The following is a 10,688-nucleotide window of genomic DNA, read 5'->3' as shown; positions in this document are numbered from 1 at the left end:
AAGAAAATTGAATTGAGTTATTTTAGAAAGACACTTTTTGCCTCTTAAATCTATTTGAGTCAAGAACTAAAAAACCCTCAAATTTAATTAATTATAAAAAATTTAAATATAGTTAATTTATTTTCCACAACATCTAAAGTTCTTATATCATTTATAGAAGTTAAACAAAACAAAAAAATCAAATTATAACAATACACACTTTTTTATCTAAAACATATGAATTATATAACAAGGAAAAGAGTAAATCAAAGATAATTTTTAAATATTTTTTAACTGAATTAAATACCATCTTATCGTATAATTGCATATAAAATTTATTAATTATACTTGTATAAAATGTAAAAAATGATTTAAATGATGTAGACGTTAATTTATTGATGTATCAAATAAAACTTTATCAAGTGCGATAAATTAAATTAATACCTCTCATATTTGTACTAAAATAATAATGGAATAAAATGAATATTTAATGTATGTAAGTTAAACTCGTAAAATAATAATGAAATAAAAAAAATTTATATAATAAATCACTATACACCATTGTCTGTATAAATAATTTTACGATGTTAATTTATCATAATTTTTTACTTAGATAATTTTAAAAATAGTTTTTATTAAAGTAAAACATTTTTAATTTTGCATCAGATATGTTTGAGTTTGAGTTTGATTTTTTTTTATATATATATAAATTAAATGTTATATAAAATAATATAAAGTGAATATATTTTTTATAAAACATTAATGTAGTGTATTTATGTGTCCCATTAATATTATTCATAAATTAAACTAAAAAAAAGGAATAAAAGGTTGCTTGGTTGTGTAATGAATTTGCAGCAGGATTTGAACTTGTAATAAAAAAACATCGGGTAAACCCTAACAACACAGAAAAGCATAAGAATCATAGAGAGCGAAAATGGGTGGAACCAGAAATTTGATCGTTCGTTCACTGGCCTTTCGTCACGCAATAAAGAACACTGTGCGTCCTTTGTTAAAGATTCACTCAAAGATTTCCAAATCCTCTCTCTTTGCCGCCACAATCGCTTCTTCCACTTTCTCCTCTCACCTCTCTTTCCACAACAACTCCCGTTCCCTTTGCTCCGCCTCAGGTTTTTTCTTTTTTCTTTTTTCTTTTTTATTTTTAAACTATGCTGCATTGCATAATAATAATAATAATAATTATGCAATGATACCGAGTCAATTAACAGTTGAATAATTTTCCAGGTTCTCCCGGTCAGCTTGGTGTGGACCTTGTAAGTTCCTATCTCGTTTCTTCCGCGATGTCACTTTATTCAGTGGCTGTCTTCATGCTTGAATTGTTCATTTCTGTTTAGGCAGGTTCATTTCTCCTATAGTTGGGGAGCTCAGTAACAAGTACCCTCATGTCACAACTTATAAGATTGACATTGATCAGGTCTGGAATATTTTTAATAGTCCATTCTATGGGTTTTATTTTGAATCGCAAACCAGATTATGCTTTACATAATGGATTTTGAAAAGCAAAAACCACTCAAACTTAAACTGAAGCAAGGTTTGTAAACATGCTAATTTTTAACTAACAATTGTTTATAAAGCTACATTCAATTATTAATTGTAGCTTTATAATCAATTTTTTTAAAAAAATTAGCATGCCTTCTAACCTTGCTTCCCTTTACATTTGAGTGGTTTTTGCTTTTCAAATTTTGCTACTTTGGTGGCAACTATCTGGTCTTTTCGTTGTTAGGATCTGGTGGTTTCTCCCTTTTGTTTGAATTTCATTAGTTTCTTCCATTTTAGAAGATGTGTTTGTGATGGCATAAAAATATTATTGCGTATACTATGGATCACAGTGGCAGAGAGGCCAAAATATTTACTTTTCCCTCTTATATATCTCAGGAAGCAATTCGAGACACGTTGAGCAGGTTGCAGATTACATCTGTGGTAATTTATTTAATCTTGCTTTTAGAAATTTATTTGTTCAAATATTGTTTGTAGGGATAAAACTTTCAAATATGTCTGCACAATATCATCTGTTTGTAACAATCAATCACGTTAGCCATTTGGCTGTGCAATTGGAAACTTTGCTCCAGTTGGACTATCAACCTTTTTACTAATCCATATCCCTTGTTTGATTCACTCTTTCTGGGACTGCTTCAATGATTTCCATTAGTTTTTGTGTGTTTCCGTTGCCAAATTCTATCACTTTAGTTACTTCATTAAAGTTAAGAAACAGCATGACTACATCTTCTTAGGAGAGCGGGTAGGGGCCAAGGCATCCCCTATATTTTTTAAAATTATCCAACCTTTGTGTTTTGAGAAGCATTTCGCCTCTCCCCTCTCCATGTCTGTTATATGTGTTCGTTCTCTCTCTCTTTTAAAATTTATACTAATAAAATATAATAAAATTAATACAACAATCTTTATATATATAAATAAACTAACTAATAACGAACAAACAAATTCTAACATGCAACTCAACTACTATCTATTAACAAATTTTTACATGTTAACAATTGATATATGATATAGAGGAATACTATTTTTTAATTGTGAATTTTTTTAATTAATTCCTGTATTTTTTTAGAAGTGACACAATATTTAAACCTAACAAAATTGATTCATTTTTCAAGAAGAAACTTTTCGACAAAGACAAAAATCATAAAATAGATATATTTGGTTTGATTAAATTGTGTGACTGAAAATTGTAAAATTTGTAAGAATTGAAATTCTAACTTTTTCAACTTATCGACTATGTATGAATTGTGTGAAACTCTAAAAAAAATTATATACCTCTTAAGAATTTCAATTATAATATTTTATTTCTCCTCCCGATATCTTGTGCAAGATCTGCCACTAGTTATTAGTAGCTCTATAGCAATCAAGCAGCCTTAGGCTGCTGCAGGTGTTCTATTAGGTTGTGTTTCTCACTCGAGGCCTTTATCTTTTATGGGGTAAGAAAACCCTTTTCTACCCCTTTTGAGTTATATATAGAACCCTCTAGTTTTGGTTATGTTTGTGATTTGCTTTTATTTTACACTAGAAACATACTGGTTTCTGTTTCGAAGCAATGCTGCACATACTCAATAAGGTAGTGTTTCATTGTCAAATGATTTTGCTATGTTTGGTAGTTCACCCATACTCAGATTTATGTATATTATCGAACGCATGTGCCTTACCTTTGATTTTGACATCTATTTGTAATTATGTACTCAACGAAGATCTTGGCTAATGTAGAACATACACCTCTGCTATCTTTTCGTAAAGTGAATTCAAGACTTGAACTCTATATGTTATCTCTTTCAAGTGCTCTAGAATTAAAATGGTGAATGGTTGATGATTATGACTGTTCTTTTCCGTGGTTAATGAAATGCTCTGATTGGACCAGATTAGTTCAATTGGTTATATCCAAGTAAATTGATACATTTCTCATTTTTTTTTGTTCATCGGATGCAATACACTTGGCTTTATAATTCTTGCACTTCTAACAGTCACAAAAGTGAGATAGCATAACAATGATTTACCTTGCTGCAGCCCACACTTCATTTCTTTCAAAACGGGAGAAAGGCTGATGAACTTGTAGGTGCAGATGTTGCACGACTGAATCACATTACAGAGAAATTATTCAAGTAATCCTTCATATTTAACGTTATTTTATGTTTTTGTCATTATGTCAATTCCCTTCTTCTATTAGGTTTTACATTGGTGCCATTTTAGGTCGTAATATTCTACTCTGTTCTGGATGTGGTTACTGATCAGTTACATATGAATATTGCTTTCTAGACTTGCTTTCCGCTTACATATTTTGATATGGATAGGTCTCACGGATTTATCTATAAATACTATATTACATTTTTCATTATGCTTTAGTGTTGAGTAATATTGGATTTCTTCTATTTACATCCCACCTTGACCCCTTTTTGGCACTTATTAAGCAATTAAATATAAAAATATTTTATCGAAACTTGTTTATATTCAATACTTTGAAAGTCTAAAAAGTGTATTTTTCAAGACAAACTTCAGTATTTTTATTCCTTAACAAATTTTGCAAGGTCACTTGATAGCACAACCCTTTAGTTATAGTTAGGGATGGGAATAGACTAAGCGTCCGCTAAGGGTCTATGGCCTGACCTATTTAATAAAAAGGCTAGGTTCAAGCTGTTTTTAAAGCCTATTTATTTAAATAGGTCAAACTCGATTTATAAAAAAGCCTATTAGGTTTGACAGGTCGGCCTATATATATTTTATTATTATATTAATAATATTATTATTTATTTTAAATTCTATTAATTAGACAATTACTCAGTATTAGTATGCATTCTATATTCAGTAGCTGTTCCATATTCGGTAGCGATTCCATATTTGATAGTTGTTCCATATTCGGTAGCCGTTCAATTAGTTAATCACTCAGTAGTCGTTTCATATTTATTTAAAAGATATAATGGGTGCGTTTGTTTCAGAAAAAAAAAAATTATTATTTGTTAGAAAAATTATTATTTGTTTAATATATATAGATATGTACATTGATATTGGTATGTGTAGAACATTTAAATATTTTAATATGAATAAAGCTTTTAAATAGACTTCCAGGTCATGCCATACTTTTAAAAAGACCAGGCTAGACCGGAGAAAAAAAACCTATGATAGGCCGTAGGTCAAACTTAAGACTAAAAAATAAATCGTAGGTCAGACTCATGCATTTTAAAGCCTGACCTATTCTTTCCCCCTAGTTATAACCCAGTAAATTTACCCTTGTCCACCAAAAAAATTTGGTTGACAATCATTTGAGATTGTTCTACTTCAGTGGTTTGTTGAGCATCACAAAGTTTCTTTGTTAGTGATGGAATTTTAGCTAACTAAGTGTTATGTATTTCAGGAAGGACTAGCTCTGATTTTGAGGTCGGAAGGAATTACTGATGGTCGATCCAGTACACATGATAAAACTGCAACTGCTTATACGTTCTTTAGGTGTCACTCCTGTTCAGTTGTTTGGGCTTAATGCCATCGCTTACCATGGAAATTGAAATGTTATTTATGGCAACCATTTGATGGTATTTTAAATCTCTACATGAAAAGAGAAAGAATTTGCATACTTGCGTAGGACATGAGAGATTTGTTATTAGTGATTTCTTATATTATACATACCGAAAGAATACCATGAAGTTAAAAAATCTCGAGTATTTGTGATTTCTTATGTAAATCATTAGTGTTAGTTTTTGCTTGTGCATTTGTGAAAAATATATCACAGATATGCCGAGAGAAAAGGAGATAGAAGTGGTGAAAACAAGAGAACAAATTGGTTTACAAAATGATTTGAGAAACCTATCTCACTTCAAGTCTGGTAAGGATTTTAGTTAATTGTTCCCTCGAAGGTATGAGTCTAACATCTAGTAGCTGTTGTGCAATTCAAAGTCAAAAATATATTAGCTACCTGAAACCTACTAACCTCAAGTTGATATTATTGTAATTTTCAAGAACATTACAAAAATAAAATATGTAATTAAAAACAATCCTTTTGTGAAATGAGCAACAAAACACACAGTATAAGAGGACTAATATAAATATTTTTCAATCTAAAAGAACTAAAAAGTTATATATATTCTTTAGTTTATATTCAGAAGAGTACAGAACTAGTCAATTAAGATATAACAAAGAGAAGAGAGAGAAAGAAAAATTCCAACTTAGAACTGTAGCAGTATGACTATGAGCATCATGGGTGCACACTGGGTGCACCAACCTTGTCATATCCCTCGTGCTTCCACAAACAAAGTGTGCACGCGTCATCATCGTTCGCACCACCACCCTACCCCTTTTCTCTTTTTGTCGCAGACTCCAAAGCTTTCAAAGGACTCACGTGGAAGCAGATTGACCAAACCCCTTGTACTTGCAGCCACCGAAACACAACACGAGCGACCCCCCATTCGACCACTCATCGATCTCTTAAAGTCCTGCGAGCAAAATGGGTCTCTGAAACAAGCAAATTGCATTCATGGGCATGTTTTAAAATTTGGTTTTAGTGACCGAGACAACTTGGTGTTTTTAAACCACGTAGCTCACGTGTACTCAAAATGCATGGATTACAATGCTGCTCGTAAGGTGTTTGATAATATGCCTACGAGAAATGCTTTTTCTTGGACTGTCATGATTGTTGCATCGAACGAACATGGCTACTACCGTTACGGGTTGGAACTTTTTTGCATGATGTTGGATAGAGGTGTGTTGCTTGATGGGTTTGCTTTCTCCGCTGTTTTGCAGTCTTGTGTTGGATTAGATTCCATTGAGTTTGGTGAGATGGTGCATGCCCAAGTTGTTCTTAGGGGTTTTCTTATGCATGCTGTTGTGGGTACATCTCTTCTCAACTTTTATGCAAAGTTAAGAAAGTGTGAGTGTTCTGTTAAGGTGTTCAACAACATGCCAGAGCTTAATGATGTTTCTTGGAATGCAATGATTTCTGGGTTTACTTCTAATGGTTTATACCAACAAGCATTCGATTGTTTTTTCAACATGATTGAAGTTGGGGTTTCGCCTAATAAAACTACCTTTTTATGTGTTTCCAGGTCAATTGGGCAATTAGGTGACATTAACAAGTGTCATGAAGTTCATAGGTATGCTTCTGAATTGGGATTGGATTGCACTACTTCGGTTGGAACGGCTCTTATTGATATGTACTCTAAGTGTGGGTTTTTGTCCGATGCACGAGTTCTTTTCGACTCGAAGTTTGCAAGTTGTCTGGTTAATGCGCCTTGGAATGCAATGATAACAGGCTATTCACAAGCTGGTTGTCACTTAGAAGCTTTGGAAATGTTCGCAAGAATGTGCCAAAATGATGTCAAACCAGATCTTTACACATTTTGTTGTCTGTTCAACTCAATTGCTGCTTTGAAGTGTCCCAAAGCCTTAAAGGAGACACATGGGGTGGCTCTAAAAGGTGGATTTGATGCGTTCGAAATTAGCGTATCGAATGCCCTAACCGATGCTTATGTAGAATGTGAGTCACTTGAAGCTGGAGAGAAGGTATTTTATAGAATGGACAAGAAAGATATAGTATCTTGGACAACCATGGTGACTGCATATTGTCAATATTCTGAGTGGTGGAAAGCCTTGGGTATCTTCTCACAGATGCGGAATGAAGGCTTTGCACCCAATCATTTTACATTTTCTAGTGTGATTACAGCATGTGGTGGTCTTTGTTTACTAGAATTTGGCCAGCAGATTCATGGTTTGATATGCAAGGCCAGGTTGGAAACTGACTCATGCATTGAAAGTGCTCTAATTGACATGTACTCCAAATGTGGCAATTTGGTAGAAGCAAAGATGATATTTGAAAGGATATCAAACCCTGATACTGTTACTTGGACTGCAATTATATCCACTTATGCTCAACATGGTCTTGTTGAAGATGCCCTTAAACTCTTCAAAAAGATGGAACAATCAGCTGTGAAAGTCAATGCTGTTACATTGTTATGTATCCTTTTCGCTTGTAGCCATGGAGGAATGGTGGAGGATGGCTTGAGAATTTTTAATCAAATGGAGAGCAGATATGGTGTGGTACCGAAAATGGAACATTATGCTTGCGTTGTTGATCTCTTAGGCCGCGTTGGCCACTTGAATGAAGCAGTGGAATTTATCGACAGAATGCGGATCAAACCAGATGAGATGGTTTGGCAGGCTCTGTTAGGAGCATGTAGGATTCATGGAAATTTTGAGCTAGCCGAGACGGCTGCTCAAAAGATTATATCAATTCAACCTGAACATTCTTCTACCTATGTTCTTTTGTCCAACACTTACATGGAATCAGGGTTACATAGAGTTGGAGTTGGTTTGAGAGATGTCATGAAAGAACGAGGCATTAGAAAGGAACCAGGGTATAGTTGGATTTCTGTGAGAGGTGAGGTTCATAAGTTTTATGCTAGAGATCAACAACATCCTCAGAAAGATAAAATCTACACTATGTTAGAAGAGTTGACTAGGCATATGAAGTACATGCATTATGAACCAGAATTTAGTTTAATATTTTAACGTTTGAACTCAATTTATTTGATTAAAATAGTGCTTAAAACAAGTAAGGCAAATAAGGTAGCATTTGGCTTGTGCAAATAATAATAGCATGATTGATGCTATGGAAGGTAACATTTGGGGGCAGATAACACGTGGCCAGCTATTGGTACAAATATAAAATCAACTTGAGAGGGTACGAGTATCGCCATTGGTGTTTTCTGATTTGGAAAGCAACATGTGCCACTATTTTGTTACACTGTCATGTGAAATATGTATCAACTTTATTAATAACTAATTTCTGTTGAAGAAGACCACCTTACGTTAAATCTTCCTTTTCAATCATGTTTTTCTCATCTACAAATAAATAATTTAAGACTTTACTTAAAAAAATTCCAAACTAAAATCCACTTGCATCTATATAATTTTGGTGATCATATATGTCAACTACAAGAGTATTTAGTGGGTTAACCCACTTTAAGACTTTAAATAAGGAAGTTCTTATTTTTATTTAATAAATAAGTTGCGTATAACAAAGTTCAACCGGAATTAATCGAATTTAAAACTAACATTAGTAGCCCGGGTATGCAAATCACTGAGAGTGAGGGGAAGTGGAGCTCATAATTTGATGAGGGACAACTTTGGAGCCATGCCCATTCATTGCATGTAAAACATCTTTTCTAGTGACAAGAGCAAACTCATTTGTTTCTTATTAATAGTGGAGGAAAAAGTGTACAAAATAAATTTCGTTACGTGCACGAGACATGTGATTGAGGGAAAGAAAGTAATACACTACGATTCATATGTTTGCCGAGACACAAATATATGATTGAGGAAACTAAGTGAATGGTTTTCAGTCAATAATCCATGAAGAAACCAGCTATTGAATTTAAAATATTTATAAAAAAATATCGTAGGGAATCATGGGTTCAATTTAAAATATTTATAAAAAATAATGTAGAAAATCACAGTTGAACTCAAAAAAGAGATAAAAAAAATTTACCCACCCCAAATTATCCTTGTACCTTCACAAACTAAAGAAAATACACAAATGTCTCTTTATAAATATTAAAAGTTTCAGATTTTCACCATTTGAGTTTGCTGATACACAAGTGAGTAAAAAAAAAAATCATTTTTTTTAGATTTTTTTTTTTTAAGTTTTCCGGTACATAGAAGATCATTTTCGAAAATATTTTTGAAGTTTTTCGGAAGTAACGGAAAACTTATTTCAATTTTTCCGAAACATATACAATATCGGAAAACTTGTTTTTGATATTTTCGAAAGTTACTGAAAAACTTCAACCCACAATTTTTCAGGAAGTTCTATTTAATTTTTTATTACTTTGTTATTTATTTAATTTATTTTGTTTAACTCATTTTTAACTTTAAAACAATTTTTCAGTACACATCTTTTTAACCTTCTGTATCGAAAATCTTATAAAAAGTTTTCCTGTAATTTTCAGAAATCATTTATGTACCAGAAAAATTAAAATATTTGATAGTTGGTAAAATAGTAAAATAAAAAAACCAAGGGTATATTTGCATTTTAAAAATTTGTGGGGGTATAGGTACAAATGTTGGGGTATAGGATAAAATTTTCAAGAGATAAATAATTAAAAAGAAAAATAAAATTTAAAATGATTATATGATAAATTGTTATACAATTAGAATATGATGCACTTTTATATAGTGTTTTTAATGTAACTAACCTAACAAAATCTACATAACCATAAGTATCTTTCAACTACCGTTAGCCACAAGTTGAAAGTGTGGAACAGCATTTCCAATTTCTAATTTGGTAAGAATAATACAACACAATAACAAGAAAATTATAATGAAACTAATGAAAGAAAATTACAAGAAAAATAATACAAGTCATAATCACATCAGCTAAGCTAAACGATAAAACTATGTCGAAAGTGGTAGCGATTGAGGTTCATAACTATTGTCGGAGTCTTCAGCCTACTTTGAACTAATTTAAAAATCTTTCAGTGTCTCTACGTCACTCACGCCAATATAGAATCAAGAATCTCAATCTTGGATCTTCAAAAGCTAAATTTGACCAACAAATCTTAACCATAATAGGATGGAGGCGGAGAGATAATAAGAAATATGTCTAATATCATAGGATAAAAGAACAAATAAAATGATAGTTGATCTACTACCATATGGTAGAAGCACGGAGAGAAAGTTAACAATGACTAAAATGAATGAAGTTATAGTAAAATATATAACTAAAGAAGATAATGGCTATTAAAGTGAAAGTTTTGAAAAATCATATCATAAATCACAAATTATCTTCAATCTCAAATATTATACAACTAAGTTGATAAAAAGTGAAGAATTACAAATTTGGATTCAAAACGAGGAATAAATGATAGATAAAATTTGGAAAAAAAATGTAGCGGAATAATCATTATTGCTCTAATATCATGTTGAAAATCACGGCTGAGGCTCAAAAGATAAATAACTAAAGAGAAAAATAAAATTTGAAATGATTATGTGAAGAATTATTATACAATTAGACTATGATGCACTTTTATATAATTATCTTAATGTAACTAATATAACAAATTCTACCTAACCATAAATATCTTTTAACTATTTCTAACAAATATAAAATTACATATATATATATATATTGTACCTTCACAAACTAAAGAAAATACACAAATGTCTCTTTATAAATATTAAAAGTTTCAGATTTTCACCATTTGAGT

General features: G+C 31.7%; 2 protein-coding genes across 2 annotated transcripts in view; both read left to right on the top strand.

Moving 5' to 3' along the window:
• The first annotated feature begins 815 nt into the window (after positions 1-815).
• LOC113783942 (thioredoxin O1, mitochondrial) overlaps positions 816-10,688 on the top strand; it is a 77,914-nt gene continuing 68,041 nt past the window's right edge. The window contains exons 1-2 of the mRNA XM_073370017.1: positions 816-1,106; positions 1,222-1,232. Coding sequence (XP_073226118.1) covers positions 914-1,106; positions 1,222-1,232 — 204 coding nt within the window. The 5' untranslated portion in view covers positions 816-913. The remainder of the gene's footprint in view (positions 1,107-1,221; positions 1,233-10,688) is intronic.
• Positions 4,856-8,009, top strand: LOC101508887 (pentatricopeptide repeat-containing protein At5g27110-like). The gene is made up of 2 exons (XM_073370016.1): positions 4,856-6,428; positions 6,531-8,009. Exons 1-2 carry the CDS (start codon positions 5,671-5,673, stop codon positions 7,990-7,992), a joined length of 2,220 nt encoding a protein of 739 aa, XP_073226117.1. The 5' UTR covers positions 4,856-5,670; the 3' UTR covers positions 7,993-8,009.

This window comes from Cicer arietinum, chromosome 6 (assembly GCF_000331145.2).
Source record: "Cicer arietinum cultivar CDC Frontier isolate Library 1 chromosome 6, Cicar.CDCFrontier_v2.0, whole genome shotgun sequence".
NCBI classification, from domain to species: Eukaryota; Viridiplantae; Streptophyta; class Magnoliopsida; order Fabales; family Fabaceae; genus Cicer; species Cicer arietinum.
Note: the sequence above shows the minus strand (reverse complement) of the source record. Positions and strands in the feature narration are given on the sequence as shown.

Coding starts and splice junctions, on each gene's coding strand:
- LOC101508887 (XM_073370016.1), top strand. CDS start 5,671: ATGACTATGAGCATCATGGGTGCACACTGGGTGCACCAACCTTGTCAT. Junction 6,429..6,530: donor TGGAATGCAATGATTTCTGG/GTTTACTTCTAA, acceptor ATGTGTTTCCAG/GTCAATTGGGCAATTAGGTG.